Raw genomic sequence first — 22,067 nt, 5'->3', positions numbered from 1 at the left:
CCAAACTCAAACAAAAGGCTATGTCTAATTAAGTTATCTGCTTGAAAGCAGGTCACATGTTGTTGAGTAGTGGGAGGATAGCATAGTTTCCTGAAGCCATTAATGTGAATTCTGGATAGAAAATGCTTAGTATTTCAGAAGCAGTGTGCTTTGAATTCCTTGGTTTAAAAATAATAGTGTTTGTGGGGGGGGGGGGGGCCAAACCCTAACCCTAACCCTAACTTTGGCTTCTCTACCTTCTCAAGCCTTATGACAGTGTTTAAAGAATTGCTGTTTCTTGCAGTGGGAGATGGAAGACTGGGATATCCACAAGAAGCTCCATATGATGCCATTCATGTAGGTGCTGCAGCACCCATCGTGCCCCAAGCAGTAAGCATTTCGTGTGTGTGTGCGCACATTCACTTTCATTTGTAAGTAATGTTTCAGTCTGAAGGTGAAAATGAAATGGAAGGTAATAGATTAGTTACGACTCCTGGCACAGGTGATTTGAGTATAAATATTAGGATCATTATCTCTGGTATATTACGGAGTTTGTGTGCAGGAGGGCTGTTACTTACAAGCTTATTGTAGTGAAAGCCTCCCATCTTGAATGACACCACCAAGGAGAGAATGTAAACGGATGAAGTCCAGTATTTCTGACTAAAACTTAACCAAGATTCTTTTTCTGTAAACAGCAGGACCATGAAAGTGAAGGAAGGATAAAGAAGCAGAATAACTTTGAGTCTGTTCTGGTGGCTGAGATGCATGTAATATCATGCAGATAGTCACCAGTTATAATTCTGTGGTCAGGATTTGTGGTTCTCTTGTTGGCTGGGGCTGCAGATGGTTTGAAGGCAGCATTCACAACCTGAAGTTGGTCACTGCATGGGAATACCTAGATGGTCATAGTTTGGGTTCATGCCTGTAGAGTCCTGAAGAGAGTTGGGCCCTCAACAACTTTGATTAGTGCAATGACTTAAGAGTATGACAGGGATTATAAAAAGAAATTCAAACTGGCTGCACGTTGGCCATACTAAAAGGTTCCTGTTTTTTAACTTAAGCGCTAGGGCCAAAACTGATAGTTTCACATGCAGTGTCTACACTATTGCTACTAACATTCTCCCTACACAAGGGGCAGATGTCCTATGACATTGCCTTGTGCCCGGGAGCTCTCCTCCAGCTAATAAGTGTCTTTGCTAGTGTGCCTGCATGGGGATTCCCGCCTCTGGGAAGACTGCCCATCAGTGCTCAGTATACTTTTTCTGCTGGCATGGAAGGTCACAGCTCTCCTCCCTCACTTTTCTTCAGTCAGCTTCACAGTGTTTCTACTGTTGATGCCACGCCTTTTACTTTCAGTTTTGTTTTGCCCTTGGTTCTTAATGGTTACACTTTTTCAAGACAAAATACAAGTGCTTCACTCTTAGCCCCCTCAGGCCCATTTATTGCTCCCCATGAGGCAGCACAAACTTCCTTACTGTCTGACTCCTTGGGAGCTGTTTCTCTCTCAGGACAGGCAATGCATGATAATATCAGTTCCCCTCTCATTGGGCCGTGGCTTAACTCGGCCTACTCTGTCTCCACTGGTTACTGCTTCCAGCTCTCAGAGTGAGTCAAGAACAGCTTCCACAGCTTGTGCATGCTCAGTTTCATTAAAACGAGCATGCAGTGCACGGCGCGCTGAAAACAGGAGAGGAAGCAAGTATGAGACTAGCAGCGTGGGACAGATAAACGCTTCAGCTGGTGGGGGGTTGACGACCTCCATCAGCAAAGGTACCTGGTGGCAGCGGAGGGGTCGGTAGCGGGGGGGCGGCTAAAATGTGACCCCCCCCCCCCCCACACACACACACACTTTGGGCTATGGCCCCCCTCCCACCAAGGTCTGGCTACGCCCCTGACCTGGATTGGCCAATATTGGAAGCAGGATACTGGGCTAGATGGACCTGGATTTATTTACCGACGTTTTGAAGGAATTCACTCAAGGTGGTGTTCAGTAACAATAAATGAAACATGAACAATAGACGATTACAGCAGTAAAAATATTCAAAGAACAATACAAAGTATGGCATAGTATACTACTTACAAAGTCAACACAATATGTAATAGAACATTTTAATTGACAGTGTAGGGTATAAGCAAAGATTAAACATATAGATAAGAGAGTAAGAGGTGGTAGAAAGTAAGGTGACTAAAGAAAGGTGCTCATGAGATCAGAGAGATGGTTAAATATTATCTCAGCTAGGGTAGGAGTGGATAAACATGTTCTGCTGCAGTATGTGCAGCACGTGTCACTCCCTGTGTGTGTAGTGAGACTAACAAATTAGTTACTTCTTCCATTGAAGGCCTGGTTGAAAAGCCAAGCTTTCACCTGCTTCCTGAAGTACAGATAGTCTTGTGTTAAGTGGAGCCTTTCAGGGAGTGCATTCCAGAGTGTGGAGGCTTCTCCACAGAAGGCTCGCTTGCGGGTATCACATCGTTTAATGTATTTTGGAGAAGGTGTGGTTAGGGATACCCCTTGGGAGGACCTTAGTGTCCTTGGAGGTGTGTTGAGGATCATCCTATTCATCAAGTACTCAGGGCCATTTCCTTTAAGGGCCTTGAAGATCAGATATAGTTTTAAATCTAGCCCTGTATTGTACTGATAGCCAATGAAGTTTTTGCAAAAATTGTGAGATGTGGTCACGTCGCTTGCAACCTTCTATTAGTCTTGCTGCAGCATTCTGAATCAATTGGAGCTGGTTCAGGCCCTTTGTTTCAGACTGTTGTAGAGTGTATTACAGTAATCCAGTCTTGATGTTATCATGGCATGCACAACTGGGATAAGATTTACCTTCTCGATGTAAGGAGAGAGGCAGCGTAGCTGTCGCAAATAGTAGAAGCAGCTTTTGAAGGTTGCTTGGATTTGGGGAATCAGTAAGTGTTGAGTAACTGTATTCCAAGGTTTCTGATTTGTGATTTGAGGGGGATTTCGTACTTCCCAAAAGAGATTTTGATGTCTGGTATGTATCCACTTGTGTTAGGGACCCAGAGAAGTTCGGTTTTACTTGGGTTCAGGCAAAGTTTGTTGTGTTTTAGCCCATTCTTGAATTGATATTAGGTAATCAGTTTATTCAGGGCTATGGGTAAGTCAGGTTCAGTGGGTGTGAGTAGCTAGCTGCTCATCCGCGTAGATGTAGAACATCAGAGGACGTCATGGCTACTTTTCCTTGCTGTCTATGAAGAACCCCTGTTATAGGTAAGCAACTCTGCTTTCTTGCTGGAGATGTGTCATGGACTAGCTGCAGCAGGAGAGAAACCACAGAATTAAATTAAGACTATAACTACAGTTGGGTGGACCCTGAAAGTAGAGGAGAATGTAGTACTACTACTGTGCTACAAACATCCCTCCCCCCCCCCCCGATATTTAGCCCCCAATGTCAGTGCTCAGATTGGATATTCAATACCAGCCGGAGATATTGAAGGCAGTTGTAAAACTAAAAGCTGTTGAGTGCTGCCACTTAAGTTTGAGGCTTTTTTCTCCATCTAGTTTATGATTAACTGGGGGGGGGGGGGGGTCAGAGTGACGTTGGTTTCAGAGTGACTTTGTTTGCAATAAGGATTGGCAATATATGTTTGTGGCTTTGCTTTGTGTTTTAATTGCCATTTGGAGACATTGCCCCATCTAAGTTTGGGTGGGGTATTAAATGGGCCTACAGTAATGTGAAAGTATTTACCCCTCTCCTGATTTCCCCTATGATTGCATCTGTCACACTGAATGGTTTCTGATCTTTAAACAAAACGTAGTAAAACAAGGGGAACCTGATTAAACAACAGTTTATAATTGCTTTATTTAAAGAACAAGGTTATTTTAACACCCATATAACTCAAGTGAAAAAGTAACAGGCACCCTAAACTTAACTGCACTACGTTTAATAACAATAATTGCAAACACTTCATATAACTAGATATCAGTCTTTCACATTGCTGTTGAGGAATCTTAGCCCACTATTCTTTGCAGAACTACTTTATTTCAGACATATAAGTGTTCATGCCTGAACTGCTCATTTCAGGTCCTGCCCATATCATCTCTGTTGGATTCAGCTTAGGACTTTGATTAGGCCAGTACTAAACTTTAATTTTATTTCTCCTCACCCATTCAGATGTAGACTTGCCTTTGTGTTTTAAATCGTCTTTTTTACATAACTCAATTATGCTTCAGCTTATGGACAGATATTCTCCTTTAAGAATTTTCCGGTGCAATACATAAATCATGGTTCCTTCAGTTGTGCAAGTTTTCCAGGTCCTAAGGCAGTGTATACAAATGTGAAACGAGCTTGGTGTTACTTTTGGATAGCAGCAATTTCCGCCTTGCCACTCTCCCATGAATCCCATTTTTGCTCAGTTTTTTTTATTGTGGAGTCATGAACACTGACCTTAGCTGAGGGTAGAGAAGCCTGCAGTTCTTTAACACAAACAGGAAGCAAGAAGCAGTATATGTTAGAAATTTTCTTGTTCTGGGCTCTGATTGGTCCAGGAGCTCATTTTCATTTGGAGAGTACTGGCTTTTGCTCCAGTCTTAGCCAGGAAGATGAGAGAGACAGATCTCTTTGCTAAGGCCCTGTAAACAGTTACATGCGATAACTTATGAATAACTATATGTCCTGATCTTCCCAGGTACTTTTTAGGAAATAAACAAATGTTTAGTTAGTGTTATAATTGATTCATATTTCAGTTACCTGTTATTGTGCAGGCGGACCTGAGCTGTGCTGGGGATAGACCCTCTTAAGTGGCCGCAGGGTAACGCCAGGCGAATTGCTAGGCGTTTTGTGACGATGATAAATGCTTACTGTGGTTCAGAGCTTTAGAAATAGGCTTTGTAACCCTTTCCAGACTGATACATTTCCACTTTTTTTTTCTCTTTTTGAATTTCCTTTGATTGTGGTGTAATAGTCTTCTAGAAACTTTGTAGTGACTACTTAACTCTCTCCTAGTGAGGCTTAGATTAAACAGGGCTGGCTGCAATCAAGCCTGGCTGTGTTTTATAAGCTGAATCTAATCAATTAAATTTGGTCAGTAGGTTGGTTGAGTAACTAAAGAGGCAGTTACTTTTTAAAATGGGTGAAAGGGATGTTTGTTCCTTAGTTATAATTTAAAACTGTAATATATTTACTCAGGTTCCATTTGTCTAATATTCCATTCAATGTGACATATGCAATAATAAGGGAAATCAGGAGGGGGGAAGTAAATGGTTATTCACATCGCTATATAGAATAGGGGAACATCCCAAGTAGCATGAATGAAGGCTTATGGCACCTGGTTCCAGTTGAACTGAACATTAATAGTAGAGAATGACTAAGTCCAAAAAAGGGATAACTTTACAAAATGCTAATCTGGATAGCAATTGAGCAGAACTGAGAAGGTCTTAGACACAAACTTACAAATGGATTAGCCTTTAAGAGCATAAAGAAAAATTGGGTAAAGTTTGGAAATCATTTGGATACGCTACGAAAAGTTTTAGCTATCAATATTTGTAGATAGAAACGTAGCACCTGTTTTAAAACCAAAGTTCTGGAAGAGTCAGTCAGGCCCATTGCTACGTGAAGATTGGAGAGTGGCCAATGTAATACTAATTTTTATAGAGTTCCAGAGGTAATTCGGGAAATTACAGGCCAGAGAGCCTGATGTTGGTGCTGGGAAAAGTGATAAACTGAAAAGAACAAATTTACAGAACATATAGATAAGTTTAGATTAATGAGACAAAGCCAACATTGATTTAGCCAAGGGAAATCTTGCCTCACAAATCTACTGCATTGAGGGGTGAATAAACGTGGATAAAGATGAGCGATCAATATTGTGTATCTAGATTTTCAAAAGGCATTTGACAGAGTACCTCATGAAAGTCATAGGATAGGAGGTAATGTCCTATTATGGATTAAAAACTGGTTAAGAGAGTAGGGTTAAATGATCTGCATTCGAAACGGAGAAGGGCAGATAGTGGAGTTCCCCAGGAGTCTGTGCTGGGACCACTGCTTTTTAACTACTACTACTACTTATGTCTATAGCACTACTAGACATATGCAGCGCTGTACACTGGACATGTAGAGACAAAGTTAATGAAAGTTGTTAAATCGCAAGAGGATTGTGAAAAATTTAAAGAGGACCTTATGAAACTGGGCATCCAAATGGCAGATGATGTTTAATGTGAGCAAGTGCAAACTGATGCATGTGGGAAAGAGGAACCCAAACTATAGCTACGTGATGCAAGGTTCCACATTTGTAGTCACCGCCTAGCAAAAGCTAGGTGTCATTGTACGTTGAAACCCTCTGCTCAGTGTACAGCAGCGCCTAAGAAAGCAATCACCGCATCTCAAAAATGATATAGCAGAATTAGGAAAGGTACAAAGAACGGCAACAAAAATGATAAAGGGGATGGAATGACTTCCCTATGAGGAAAAGCTAAAGCGGCTAGGGCTCCAGCTTGGAAAAAAGACAGCTGAGGGGAGATATGATAGCACTGTTTAAAATACTGAGCAGAGAGGAATAGTAGACGTGAATTGCTTGTTTACTCTTTTCAAAAATACTAGGCCTAGAGGGCAAGCAATGAAGCTACTAAGTAGTAAGTTTAAAACAAACCAGAGAAAATGTTTTTACTCAGTGTGTAATTAAACTCTGGAATTTGTTACCAGAAAATGTGATAAAAGGGAAGGGAAAGGGAAATGGGACTTGATATACCGCCTTTCTGAGGTTTTTTGCAACTACATTCAAAGCGGTTTACATATATTCAGGTACTTATTTTGTACCAGGGGCAATGGAGAGTTAAGTGTCTTGCCCAGAGTCACAAGGAGCTGCAGTGGGAATTGAACTCAGTTCCCAAGGATCAAGGTCTACTGCACTAACCACTAGGCTACTCCTCCACGCAGTTAACGGGGTTTAATATTGCCATAATATTTTTTTCATTGGTTTTATTTCTTTATGACACTCATTCGGGAGCACCAAGTATTTACTGTTGGAAGGGAAAATGTAAATGTGTGCCTTAAGTATTTGATTCTCTGAATTGCACAGTAGCACTTAATGCACCATTCCATACAGCTTTCTTTTAAAAACAAAAAAAAACATTCCCAATGAAGTAAACAAATGGTATGCAAATTAACTAATTACCATGGCAGTAAGTGTGTGCTGATAAAGTGCACACTGCTATAGTAAATTTGCAGTTTTATGTTGCATCAGGAGTAAAATGATCTCCCTGTTAGTGCATTAGTAAGGATTTGTTCACACGCTGAGAAGTAAGATGCAAGTCAGCTGGACTCCCTAATGCCCAATTCCCACCAACCAAAACTGCATACGTGGTCTGAGGAAGCATTCTTCTAGCTGGCAGTGTCAAGATATAAAACTAGGGGTTAGCCTTCCAAATAAGGGAATGCTAAGTTTAGGCATGGTCTAAGATAGCACTGGAGACAACAGTGAGTGGACACTACTACTACCTTCTGATTTCAGAGATGGGTCAGGAGGTCTTGGGGGGAGGGGTGCGCAGTTGGGAGGTCCACTTTGAGCCATGAGAGTGGTTTGAGTCAGTTGAAAAGGTTCATTTGAGCCATCAAGGTATATTTGTGTGTTTTGGGGGGGGGGGGGGGGGGGGGGAATCCGGCAGCGTATTGCTCATCTGAGGTGAAGTACAGTACTTCATCTCAAATAACCATTTTGCTCCTGTGCTGGACTGAAGTAAAGATTCGGTGCTACTAGAAAAATAAACGGCACTCACTAAATTTTAGCATGGATTTTTACTTGGTGAGCAGTTTACAAAATAATGAATACCAGTCTTTAGCATGGTTTTACCGCTGATTTTCTTGTGCTAAAGATTCTTTCCATTATGGAGAAAATAAATCAGGTGCTTTTAAGGGAAGAGCAGACAGATTAAAAATTCCTAATTATGCCTATTAACTGCAAAGAAGGCTGCAAATAAACACAAATGTACTTTGAAATGTCTTTGCACAAATGGTGGAAGCCTATAAAATAAGAGTTTGAGCAAATAGTAGTAAATGAAGAGGTAGATATAATAGACGTCTCCAAGGACGACAGGCAAGGTAGATGAATCTTCACAGTTGAGTCCTTTTCTTGATACAAAGACAAAGGACGCAATTAGCAGGGCTATGGTTGAGCCCTAGACACTGAAGACACCAAGAGTGGGTGTCTGTGCCAGAGATCGTCTGATTGAACTGGGTACAGTGCTTAAAGTCACTGGGAGCTTTAGAGGACATGGATGGAAAAACTTCCAATGCTAAATCAAAAGACGCTATGGTACCTGAAAAAGAGGGGCAAGGCACCTGGAAAAAAAGATGGGAAAGACCCAACCGGAGACCAGGCCTAAATGCGGTCTAGTGGACGGAAAATAAAGGAAACTTAAAAATTGGACAAATCAAACTAAAAAGATACAGGAAGAAGAGGGGGGAATGCCTGAAAAAGCACAGTGGAAAAGCTGCTGAAAACACGCCAAAAAGCACCAAAAAAGAAACTCTTCAGACCAATCATGAAGAGAAGTCACAAATGCAGTCTTCTCATCGTGGTAAAACAAGAACTGCGGTAACTGCACTCGAGCGGCAGGCAGGAAGGCACGGCACCCGTGCATGCGCAGTGGAGCATATCTCGTGCTCCGCCAAAGCTCTTTTGGCTTTTCATAAAGCCTGGGCAACATGGTGCCGCATTACTCACTTGTGAGAATATAAGCCCTGCTGTCCTTGGAGAATACCTGCTACAGGTGAGTAAGTTCGCTTTTTCAGAAAGCCTTTGACAAATCCCTCATGACTCTTGAGGAAATGTAAGAAGCTATGGGATAGGAGGCAATGTCGTATTGTGGATTGAGAAATGGTTAAAAGATAGAAAATGGAGCAGATTTAAATGACCAGTTCATTCGCTGGAGGGAGGGAAATAATGAAGTACCACAGGGATCCGTGTTGTGACTAGTGCTTTTTTTTTTAACACATTTGTAAATGATTTGGAAATAGGAATAGTAAGTGAAATGATCAGTTATTCAGAGTTAACTCATCTATGGATTGTGAGAAATTGCAGGTTGACTCAGAGATTAGAAAACTGGATGTCCAAATAGCAGATGAATCTTAATGTGGACAAATGGAAAGTGATACACATAGGAAAGCATTGTTTGTGTTATTTTGTAACAATGCCCTTTGTCAGTGGAGTGGAGTGTGTCTGTGTGCAAATAAAAGGGTAGGGTCAGTGTATAATATGAAATTCTGTCCGTAACCACTTCTGAGAGTGCTTTACATTTATTGAAGCTTATTCAGTTGCTCTTTGTACTGTTGAAGAAAAGTCAATTGATTTGCTAAGGTAGGTTGAGCCAGTCAGGACCAACCCCTGTGCAAAGGTGGTTTTTAACTTTAAGGTCTGCACACATTTTGTGCTGAAATTAAACTTAGTTTAGTGATTGGGGAATATAAACAGTTCACGACAATATGAAAAAATACAGTGAATGCTAATGCAAAATCAAGGTAATCTAATACTAACAAAACAGCAGCATTAGCCTATAATGTTCAAAATTGCTGAAGAAATATCTTTTATAGGAGAAAAGCCCTCAGAAACTAAAGGACTAACGCCTTTAGTATGATCTGGTTTAATATTTCAAACCAATACTCCGTTTCTATCATTGGGCAAAAAACTCCACTCTTTTTATATATTTTTTTCTTTTTCTGTGCATTTATATAGACATTATTAACTGTTCCAAAAGGTGAGAAAAGGCAGCACTTAACTTTCACTAAGTCCTACGGGGCCACCGTTTCACCCCTGTTGAGGCTTCATCAGGAACTAATGCTTACGGTACAGAACACCAAGGGGCTAATTTTCAAAGCACTTAGACTTACAAACTTCCACAGGTTACTATGGAACTTTGTAAGTCTAAGTGCTTTGAAAATACACCTCCAAGTGACATAGGCTTTCTCAACTCTTTCACTTAAAGATGGCGCTGACCATCTTTAAGTGAAAGAGTTGAGAAAGCCTATGTTGCTTGATGTTCTGTACCATAAGCACTAGTTCCTGATGAAGCCTCAACAAGGGTGAAACGGTGGCCCCGTAGAACTCAGTGAAAGTTAAGTGCTGCCTTTTCTCACCTTTTGGAACAGTTAATAATGTCTATATAAATGCACAGAAAAAGAAAAAAATATATAAAAAGAGTGGAGTTTTTTGCCCAATGATAGAAACGGAGTATTGGTTTGAAATATTAAACCAGATCATACTAAAGGCGATAGTCCTTTAGTTTCTGAGGGCTTTTCTTCTACAAAAGATATTTCTTCAGCAATTTTGAACGTTATAGGCTAATGCTGCTGTTTTGTTAGTATTGGAATATAAACAGTCTCTGATCGCAACTAAAAGAGATTATTTCTCAAAACAAATTCAACTAGATCAATTAGATTCTTCAAACTTTTCAACCTTGTACATTCATTTACATCCATTACGGACAGTATGGCGAGTTGTGGTGCCAACGTGGATGCAGAAGGGGCATTTTATTTTAAGGCCAAGGTAGGTAAAATTAGGGATTCATTGAATGATAAGGGGGATATTTATCAATATCTTCTTATTGATCCCTCTGAAATTCCAGCAAATAGGGTTTGGGATGTTTTTTAAGATAATTACACCAAATGAAACCTTAAAACTCCTAGAAATATGCTAGTTCTCATTGTTCATTGGATATATGCCCTGCTTATTTGTTAAGATCACCTAGTTTACTGTTTGTGAATTTACTAACAGATTGGCTTAATTTACAACTTCAGGCTGGTTGTTTCCCGGTATCAAAGTCTGAGATGGTGCTTACTCCTGTTTTGAAAAACCCGAAGGTAGATGTGCAGGAGCTGTCTAATTATAGACCGGTGGCGTCAATTCCTCTGTTAAACTGATGGAGGGTTGGATCACAGAACAATTGGCTAATTTGGAGAAATTTCAAGTATTGCACCAGTCACAGTATGGCTTTCGGAAGGGTTTTAGCATGGAAGTGGTCCTTATTTCACTACTTATTACAGCTCAGAAGCTGTTACATTTAGGACAGACTTCCCTTTATAGTGCAGTTTGATTTTAAGTGGTGCGTTTGATGTGGCGGATCAAACTTTTTTGGTATCTCAGGTCTTGTTTTGTATTGGATCAGAGGTTTTCTAGATAGATCATATATAGTGAAAATGCAAGGGGAAATATTGGGGCCCTGGAGAGCTACTTGTGGGGTCCCTCTGAACTCTCTATGATCCCCTACACTGTTTAATATCTTAATCCAACCATTAGCAAAAAGACTAGAGAACTCAAAGATCCAGTCCTTTATATATGCAGATGACATTACTATGGTATGGCCTTTCACTGTTGGCAACATTGGACATGAATCTACTCTTCGTGGTTGTTTAGATTTAGTTGATTCATGGGTTTCTACATATAAATTGAAGCTTAATGAAGAGAAAACAAAGGTTTTTTTATGGTTAGGTCCACCATTACTTTTGAGTAATATGATGATACAGGTTGATAATCAGGTAAAACTGGACGTCTCTTCCAGAATTCTGGGAATTGAGGTGGATAGTCAATTATCTTGAGTGGTAAGAGATTCTTTAATGTTATTCAAGAAATTAAGAATTGTTCTGAAAATTTTTGATTTGTCTCTTTTGTTGATTCAGGTTTTGATACTTTCAGAATTGGACTACAGTAACTCCTGTATTAGTTGCTGAAGTCTAAATTACAAGTACAGAATGCAGCAGCAAGAGTTATTTTTGTAGCACACAAATATCATATTACTCCTTTGTTCCATTTGCATTGGTTACCATTGGAGGCAAGATTTCAATTTAAGGTATCAGCTTTGACCTATCATTGTATGGATCGACTCCTGCTTATTTAGGTGTTCATCTTGTTTCTTCCAAATGATATTTCTAAATCTATGAGAAATCAATTTTTACTAAAATTTCCCTCATTTCACCATATAAAGGCAAAGAGGATTTTTCAATCTACTTTTTCCTAGCTTTGAAATTTTCTTCCTTCTTTTCTTTTGTGTTTATCTTCAGTTTAGGAAACCTCTTAAGACATTTCATTTTAAGAAATTTTACTAATTTGTGGTAATGGTGTGTATTTTGAAAATTATTTGTATAATTTGGTTTAAAATATTGTAATTCCTGATGTTCAGCTTTTGTGTACCTGCAGTGAACGTTTGGTATTTTGCAGGTTATAAGACTGTAGTAATAATTTAAAGTCTATTAATTTGTGCTTATGTAGGTAAATAAAGAATTTTTTTTTTTAATGTTATCTTGATGTTACCCACCTCAAATCTGTTTCAATAGATACAGGATATTAGTTAATATTTATAGTGAATACAAGTTGCATACATTGACCAATAACTTTTGTTTTGTATTTTTCTAGCTTATAGACCAGTTAAAACCTGGCGGAAGATTAATATTACCAGTTGGTCCTGCAGGTGGAAATCAGATGTTGGAACAGTATGATAAACTAGAAGATGGTGGTGTGAAAATGAAACCTCTGATGGGAGTGATATATGTGCCTTTAACAGATAAAGAAAAGCAATGGTCCAGGTGGAAGTGATTTTTCTGTTCCACTCTTTCTCCTCCCAAAAACACAACAGGTGAAAGGGTGTGGAGTTATAGCAGATAGCCTGTAAGAACTGCCTCCGCTGCTATCGCTGCATTCTGTTACTCCATACCATAAAAATTAGTGCTTTGAATTATGCTTCAGCAGCATGGAGAGGCTAGGCTAAGTGAGTTAAATAAAAAGAAAAAAATCATTTTATTGCATGATTCATTGTGACTTTTTTTAGACTGATTTTGCATTTGACACTAATATGATCTGATCATTGTAACAGAATAAATTAAGACACTTACAGAATTTATAGAAATTAAATTCAGATTTGCATCAGTAAGCACATTGATTCACCTGTCTGCACTGTACCCAGAACTACTACTACTACTTGACATTTCTAAAGCGCTACTAGGGTTATGCAGCGCTGTACAATTTAACATAGAAGGACAGTCCCTGCTCAAGGAGCTTACAGTCTAAAGGACAAATGTACAGTCAGTCAAATAGAGGCAGTCAAATTTGGGGCAGTCTAGATTTCCTGAAAGGTATAAAGGTTAGGTGCCGAAAGCAACATTGAAGTGGTGGGCTTTGAGCAAAGATTTGAAGATGGGTAGGGAGGGGGCTTGGCGTAAGGGCTCAGGAAGTTTATTCCAAGCATAGGGTATGGCGAGGCAGAATGAGCGGAGCCTGGAGTTGGCGGTGGTGGAGAAGGGTACTAAGAGGAGGGATTTGTCCTGTGAGCGGAAGTTACGGGTAGGAACGTAAGGGGAAATGAGGGTAGAGAGGTAATGAGAACTCAAGCAGGACTGGAGCCCAAATTAAGAGGTCAATTAAAACAGTGCCAACTTCTTCCTGAAGGTACATCTACTAGCGGATCTGGTTTTAAGGTTATTTGTAATGTACGGGAGAGATTTTATAGCTTGGAGAACTAAAAATGTAGATTGGGGAACACTGAATAAAAAGAAACTAGCTGAGCACTGAAATTGCTACCAGTGATACTAGAACTAGATATCTGTGCACAGCTTCTCAACTTTGCTCTCATGATCAGGATACACAATGAATATTTATCATACACAGTACTTAAGTATATTTGATCTGTTTTGCATATACTGAAAAACAAATCTTCTTATGGCCCTGAAGAACCAGAGTTGAGAAACTATTTTTATTTAACATATGTAATAGACAGCAAATAGAAAACAGTTGACTTATCCATTTATTCTAATTCTGTTAAAGACCTATCCCCAGCTGCAAGATAAAAACAAGTTTTTACCTGCTTGTACCACATCTCAGTACATTTTTGGTTGTAATATCTTGCTCTCTACTGTCCTGGGTAGATGAGCATAGTTATGTGATCCAGCCCACTTCCTTATTATGAAAAGCTTTGTAATTTAAGGTAAAGATAGTCCCCTGTACCAAGTCACGAATGACTTATGGGTGCCACAACTGAGTTTCCTTGTAATACTGTTAGGGTGATTTGCCATTGCCTTCCTCAGTCATCTTCCATAATTACTTTGTTTATACTTGCCATTTGCTCTCTAGCAATAACAAGAGCCCATATTGATTTTCAGAACTTGTCACACAGTAAAAATTGTAGCAAAAAATTTGAATTCATGGCCAACCAACGTTCGTTTATACATGATGACAAAGGTGGATCACCACAAAGGAACACATGTTTTAAAATTTATTAAACTGAGAAATACAGTGGAAATTAAAGCAAATTTTAATGAAATTTCTTAGCCTTGTAGTGATTCCATAAGTTGTCTCACACCCATAATATAAACCGCTAAGACGTAAAACACTATTAACCTAACAACAGTTAACTAAAAAAGCGGCACATAATGTAAAAGGCAAATGGCTCCTAATAAAAAGAAAACAAGCCACCAACATGATGAAATAGTCAGAATGAACCTGGTTAATCTAGATGAAAAGTGTTGCAAGAGAAAAATTTGAAAACTTTTTCTGAGAGTTTAAAGCCCCTTTTTCAGTAGGTCAAGTGGCAGCGAGTTCAAGTTGAAGAATAAATGTGCATTCACTGGAGATCTTTTATTTTGCTATATTTGTGTATTTGAACCACATAAATGATTGCAGGTTCTAAGAACAGATTTAGTAATCTCTATAGGTGATTAGAAAGCTAAATTGACATTTTAGCTATGATTTCTGATTTTTGGGTTGAGTGGTATAAATTGGAAGTGTTGTTCAGGTTACACTTGTAATGCTTTCTTTGGTTGCTCCAAGAGCCACTCCAGAAGTATTGGGTAGATAAGCTCCATCCTCTTTTTCCTACGATATGTAGCCTTCACTTAAAAGTGATGGAAAAAAGAATGAACTCTTGAAGCCATCCATGATCATTCTTAGATTACTTGGGTGGTTTTATAAAGGGAGTCAGAAAAATCAAGAAATATCTCTTTTAACCGAGGTACTTTTGCATCTTTTAGATAATCTAGCAGTTGTGGAAACAGAAGATTATAATAAAATAAGTACAAGTTTCAAGCTAAATATAGAAAGATAGCTATGGGGTGAGTTTCCCCACAGTAACTGCAGAAATGAACTTTTTTAGCAGTTAGATATAGTTAGGTCTAAGTAAGATGAGTTCTGGGCTCTTTCTGTGCTAAACTTATTGGTTTTATCATGGAAACAGTTTTCATATCGCACAACGTACGCTAACATTTTAGTCCTAATCCCAAACTTAGTTGTCTTCTGTGCACTAGTCTTCGTAATGCAATAGCTTTTTAATTTAGCTACATTTATTTATTCCATAGAAGCAGCAGAAGGTAGATTTGACAAAGCATTGCTGCATAGTTTCCAGCCTTAGAGGTTAACTGCTCTTTCCATTCCTTGAAATAAGCTAAAGGCAAACATTTCTGCCTTTTTTGGTGAAATTAAAGTGCCTAGGCATCTACACAGCTGTCACCTTTTTATTGTCACTTATTTTCTTTTTTACAGGCATCATCCAGAATCAACTTGTTTGATAGCTTATGGAAACCACTCGGTTCATTATAAAATAAGTGCTCATTTGTAGTTGTTTAAATGTAATTGTAACATTTAAATTTTTACCCTTTTAAAGTTTGATTTTCATATACTCACTCAAGCCATTTTCTTTTCTGAGTTGGATGGAAAAAATCCATAATTAACTTTTCAGATCTGGATACCAAAATACTTGAATGGGTTCCATCCAACGTAACAGCAAATTAAATAAATACTATTTTATCTATGTGGTGCACTTAATCTGAATTTCACAGGAGTGAGGGAAGGTTGAATGCACATTTAATAAGTTTGAGCATACTTTAACAATCTAAATTTTCAAGTTCAAGATTAAAATGTAAGAAAGTTACTGAATGGAAAAATCATTGAAATCCTACTGAACTTTATAGGTAAGATTAGTTTGGCTAGTTTTATAGAAAAGTTTCAATAATGAAGTTATGATAAAGGGAGCAGTATTACATATTTAGCCACATTAAGATAATTTAGAGCTATTAAAATATTGATGAAGCAATTTGTTTAATAACTTTGTGTAACATGAAGTCTTCTAAATTAAAGCTCTGTCTTTTTTACGCAACACTAATATACTGGCATTCTGATACCTAGAACAGTCTTGTTTATGTAAAAATATCCACTGAGTTTCCTATTTCAAAAAGGAGGAATCCAATGATAAGTACATTTTTCAATTTATTAGTGGCTGGAAGTGTATGCTGTTCCCCTTTTTTTAGCATATGATTCCCACATTAAAAAAAAAAAAAAAAGAGAGAAACCTAGAGGCATATTTTCAAACCACTTAGCCTTCCAAAGTTCCATAGGTTTCTGTGGAACTTTGGAAGGCTAAGTGCTTTGAAAATATGCCTCCTAGTCTACTTATTTAGGATGTATGTGTACCAAATTCTCAAGATAGCTTAATGCAGACGGTAAACTTTATTACTGGACCGCATCCATATCTGACCGTGCAGGATTTCATCTAATGCATTTCTACTAATGAACCCAGTGACTTTAGTGGTCTGAACTAGTATGTTAATATTACAGGGGCATAGAGTCTTTAACGTATTTCCTTAAAAAAAGACATATTTAAAACATTTTGAAAAGTATAATTGATTGGATTAAAGGGAAGTTGTTACAAGTTGATTCTTGAAATGCTGTTAATGGTTGTCTTAAAGCATGCCAAATCGACAACACTGTTCTTTCTGAATTATTGCTCATTGGTTAAGGGTGTTTTGTATGCTTCCATTTTCAATTCTTATCACTGCGGATACATCTCTACTGCATGTGGATTTCTTTGCACCTGTAGACAGTATATGCTTGTCTATTTTGAACGTGTGTGTACATTCTGACATTTTTCTCCTTGCAGACCCATTAGCAAGATAATTTATACTTGATACTAGGGTAACCTGTTTGAGAGCTCAGCAATAATATTATGGTCTGCCATGTGAGACCCACATTTGATTCCTAAGCCTAACTTCTGCTTTGGCTATAACACAGGGTACTGCAGAGGTGGTCTGAGCCCGTAGGGGGAGGTAGTCCTATCCATTTGTCTACCAGTTCTTGAGGGAGCCATATTTATGCCTCTCAGCCAGAGATGTGACATAGATGAAGGTTAAAATGGGGAGGGAAGAGTATCCCAAGTATCTGTGATTACATGCTTATCGTAATCTAGCTCTATTGAAACCAGCCCTTACTGAAGCTATAAGTGTAACAGGTGCAGCTCCCTGCTTCCCTAGAGAACAGTGGAGAAAATATTTCCCACTGTACTCTGCACTTTGAAATCAGTGGGCAGTGTTTTTTCTCTTTGACCAAATTGCCTATTTGGCACTGTTTCATAATACATGTATTGCAAGTGTCCCAGTGCTTCTAGGCCTTGAAGGAAGACGCTTCCCAGTGCATTGCCCATATGTTAGTTGCATTGTGTACCTTTTTGAACTCTTAAGGTCCTACAAATAGTTCTAATACTTCTGAACAATCATAACCATAGTTAAAGCAAAATGCTGAAGTATTTAGTTACTCTAGTGCCCCTTGTTTAAAATGGTACATGTCCTCTGACAGTGTGTGGTTTAGGCGATGAAAACACAAAAACTGAAATTGCACACAAGTTTGAATGAGTAAATAAAAGTGTGATGTGGACTGTACATGATGGCAACTCACCCAGAGACTCCTCTGTCATATTCTGCCTTAACTGACATTCCCAAATGGCTTATAGAATTGTTGCAGAGCTTGGGGGAATTCATCTTTGTGTTTTATTGAAAACATTTGTATTTTTTTCATGGTTAAAACAAGCAGGCCACGTCCTCCTTTTGATAGCTGCAAAAAATGATCCCTTATCAACCAAGGAGAAACATGAAAGATGTTTGTTTTTGTTAGGTTTGTATCGGGGAAGTTTATTGATGTTGCATGACATTTCATTTAATGTGGATATCCAGCAATTTTAAGCTGCAACAAAAATCAAATAGATCCTTGGATTATTTGACCAAAGCTTATGGAATAGCAGTGTCATTTATTTACTTATTTTTCTCTTTCCCTGGGCAGTGGTGTATCAGACCTGGAAGCAGTACTGTAAAACAATTGTTTGGTCTGAGGAAAGTATCATGGAACCTAATTCCACATGTTTACAAACACAGAGCTGCATCCTCCAAGAGGAGGAATGATCAGGCCCAAGTTGCAGCTTGCTACAAAGTATGCCTTGCTGCAGCCTCTTTATACTGAATTAGAAGGAAGGTAATTTTAACAAGGTGTCTATTTTACAAAGGCATATAGGCACTTGTGTGTCTTGATAAAATACTAGCTAAAATCCTGCAGAAATCATGCCTAGATAGAAGGCATGCACATTACATACTGTACACACGCGTTTTATAAAGTTTATGTGTAAATCACTATTTTGCCCAAACTCCTCTCGAGCACACTTAGTGTGCAAGTACATGCTGGTTTGTACTGTGCACACTTATGTGTGATCTGATTTTTATAAGAGGCCTTTTGTGCACATATATTAGCCTTCTCAAATAGAAAAGGTTTATAAAATTACATCCAAGCTATAGATCTCCAAATCTGATAGTCTTGAAAATGTTGCCACTATTACACTTCGGGCTTTTGTGGTGTGGTTTTAAAACTTTGAAGGTAGGATCCATATATTTTTGTTGTGGTTTTACTATTGCCAGTTTCATATTGCAAGTGCAAGTTTTCCTAACCATCTCTTATTTTTTTCTTTTTTTCTTTTTGCAGGGATGAATTGTAAAAGCTACTATACATCCATTTAATCCAAACCTAGTATTACAGTGGAGTGCTCATCTCCATGTCTGAAAGCTTTCAGAAACCCAACATCATCGCTTGTTTTGGACTTTATTAAGCTGTTATAATCGGCATGGGAAAAGCATGTTTTTTTTTTTCTTTTGGCAGGGTTCCCCCCCCCCTTTTTTTTTTTTTTGCGAGGCTGAAGATGCTAATCTGGTAGAGATGAAGTGTTGAAATTTGAGTATGTTCTTATACATGCTTTCATCTCACTTCTAGCTTTCAAAGAATTTTGCAAAGGACCATTTCTATTTATTTTATGTCTTTTGGGAGTAAACATTTTGTGTAAGTTTCAGTGTTTGGAATCTTCACCTGAACTTGCGAGCACCTTATGATACTACAAGGCATTCACTTTGTCAGATACTCAGAACATCTGGTAGGGACTACAAAAAAATAGAGATGAGATTCCTTTTTCATAAAGAAAGCTGTACCCTTTATGTACTGCTCAGTATGTTAAAAGCACATGCAGCAAGTAGAACACAATTTAAAACAATTTTATTAAATTATTGATGTATTTAAACATTAAGCAGCTCACATATGCCTCTAAATGTCTAAAGCCAGGTATGTTTGGAACATGGTCTCAAATTACGGGGAATGGTAGGTAAGCGGTTCACTTTGTGTGGTGACCATTTGTGGCAAGATTGTTACTGTGGACCATTCAGATTTAGGCACGTACAAGGTGAGTTTTGATGCTCGTCTTAGATGCTGCCATGTACTTAGGGGTTATTACCAAAGAGCAGCTTTAAAAAATACTAATGTGAATTAGCAATAGTGTGTTTAACTCCTACTGCTTTTACTGTATGTGCTGTTTGAAATGTACAGTTTAGAGGGTACTTTTTGTTTTGTTTTTTTAAAGAAAGATTGATGTGGTGTCATAGGGCTAGCATATAGTGGATACAATCAACTGCTTTATCTTATCACCCAGCATTTGTACATAGTAAACTTCAGTGCATCTGAGCAGAAAGCTCTTGTAAATTTGCTGTTCAGATTGGACATACCTGACATGGATTTTCATTTTTCCTTCCAGGTCAAAAATTATGTAGTTCAGTGCTAGCTTGCTATGTGCACATTTAATACATCTGCTATGTGAGCTATGTCCTAGTTACTGAACAGTTGACAGTGCTGCTTTGCCAAATAAAGTTAAAAGCAAAATTGAGATTTGGGAGTGTTTCCTGTGCACAATGTCAATTCATATAAATAGGAACACACTGCTTAACAAGCAAGCTAAGTGTACTTTTCTTCGTAAACATTTTTTCTGAAGACATGATGAATAGACTACAGATAGTGATATTGCCACTTGGTGCAGATGGACAATTTCTAGTGGTTTGAGAGCAAAAGTTGAATTAGTGCAAGTTTTGACTTGGGAGTGGCAAGTGTTCAATTCTGGCAATCATTTGAGAATTTCATATACATTTATTGTTCAATCATCTTAAACTCTATATTTTGATCTTTATAATCTAACATGCTAAAATTTATTATCCACACAGTTAAAGCATGACCGTTTTCTTGGCGGAGTAGAATAAAAGTGTAAAAGTAGATAGTCATATCTCCACTTGGATCAGAACTGATAGTGCATTATACTCCTGAAAGAATTATATTTCAGGGAGCTTTGATTAGTAATGTCTTAAAATTTCAAGATAAGCCTACAAAGGGGTTACACTAGATTTTGCATTAAGATAAAACTGCTGCATTCCCCAATAGCAAGTAGGCAAGCAAGCAGGACTATACATAGGGAATCAGAACAGATGTCACATAAAAGGCTAGGTGCTGCTTTTGACTTACAGGACAGCTGAGTAAAAGGTAGGGAGTTGGTAGTTTTTGTTTTGTCTTTGAACAGATACCAAGACCCCTGAGCTGAAGTATGGTTAGGAAACAGGTCGCTGAAACTGTTACTCCCATTACAGCTTCTGCCTCTGTCCACATGGACCATGTAATCCAAGGCAAGGGACTGGTTGAATCCCTCAATAAGTGGAGGGACTGAGAAGGATCCATGAGATACACTGATCAAATGTTCTAGATATGAAGGATCTCCAGTTGAGGGAAAGCTGTAACTATGCTGAGAGGGCAACTGGACACAACCCAACTCCACTTTCCCTCAGACCGAAGAACCAGTTTGAAGTGGAGATAAATGATCACTAGCTTTCACTTCCTAGTGGTAGTTGACCCTCTCCTGAGGGTTATAGAGATTTCCATTTGATCAGACATATCCTGGGAGGTGTGCTGCCTTTTGGTGCCAAGATCCACGATAACAGAATTGCAGAGACTGATCAAGCCTACTGATGGCATAATTAATACTGCTAGGTGGTGGTCTTATTGCTCATCTTTGTCAAGGGTAAGGGTCAAAGCAGAGGCTCGCATCCTGGAGATGACTGCATCGATGGTGCATTTGAGAGCATTTCAGTTTCCTGAACCATGGGATAATTTTCCTTTGATTGCTAAGCAGAGAAGGTGGTCATTTTTTTTTTTTTTCCAAAAAAGGGGTGAAGTTGTTAGCTTTAAACTAGGATAATTGGGGATGGGTGAATAAAACACTCAGGTAAGTAATAGCACTTGGCCACCCCATAATCCTCATCTGGGATCTCATGGGTAACCAATGTAGTTTGAATAATAAAGGCGGTGGCATGATCAAAGTGTTATGCACAGGAGAGGCGCCACAATATTTTGTGAAGTCTGTAAACACAAGTTGGAATTGGGCCAATCATTATGTAAACAGGATTGCAGTTGTCAAGACATGATACCAGAAAGGTGTGTAGAGTGTGGAATGCAGAAGGTACAAGTAAAACTGCAAAGGGATTGAAGCTGGTGAAGCTGATTCTTCTTTTCAACTTTTTTTTTCTTTCAGGTAGTCTGTCCTGCTACATATCCTTATGCTTTAAGTGTTTCTCAAGCTTCTATTCTGCCTCTGCCTTTATTTAGTCTTTTTGTTTCTCCTCTGACTTCACTTGGTCTGTACTGCTATGCTGATGATGTCCAAATTTTCTACTCCCTATTCCTCAGATTCAGTTGATCCCTCATCTTGAGCTTACGACTGCCTGGCTTTTTAATCACAGACTTTCTCTTATTGTTTCCAAATCTGAAACTATGCAATTCCTAATTGCTATTGTTGTTCCCCTCCCCCTACTCTTCAAGGTCACATTATGAGTTATAATCACAAATTATGTGTTGTGTGACTTATTCTTGACCCCAAGTTTAAATTTTAACCACATCAATAGTCATTCAATCTTCCTTATTTACGTTGCAATAAATTTGCTCATTTAAGTCCTATTTACTGGCTTCTCTTGCCATCATAC

The 22,067-nt window shown here is 38.6% G+C and overlaps 1 protein-coding gene across 3 annotated transcripts in view; it reads left to right on the top strand.

The window, feature by feature from the left end:
• PCMT1 (protein-L-isoaspartate (D-aspartate) O-methyltransferase) overlaps window positions 1-19,933 on the top strand; it is a 64,588-nt gene extending 44,655 nt beyond the window's left edge. Inside the window, exons 6-8 of one of the 3 annotated variants that reach the window (XM_030198482.1) lie at window positions 284-369; window positions 12,343-12,512; window positions 18,712-19,933. In XM_030198482.1, the coding sequence (XP_030054342.1) occupies window positions 284-369; window positions 12,343-12,512; window positions 18,712-18,724 (269 nt within the window). In that variant the 3' untranslated portion in view covers window positions 18,725-19,933. Of the gene's footprint in view, window positions 1-283; window positions 411-12,342; window positions 12,563-18,711 lie in introns of those variants that run through there. The other 2 variants (XM_030198483.1, XM_030198484.1) reach the window with 2 other exon arrangements.
• Window positions 19,934-22,067: the final 2,134 nt, after the last annotated feature.

The sequence above is a fragment of the Microcaecilia unicolor genome, chromosome 3 (assembly GCF_901765095.1).
Source record: "Microcaecilia unicolor chromosome 3, aMicUni1.1, whole genome shotgun sequence".
Lineage (NCBI taxonomy): Eukaryota > Metazoa > Chordata > Amphibia > Gymnophiona > Siphonopidae > Microcaecilia > Microcaecilia unicolor.
The sequence above is the reverse complement of the archived record's forward strand: the minus strand, read 5'-3'. Positions and strand labels throughout refer to the sequence as shown.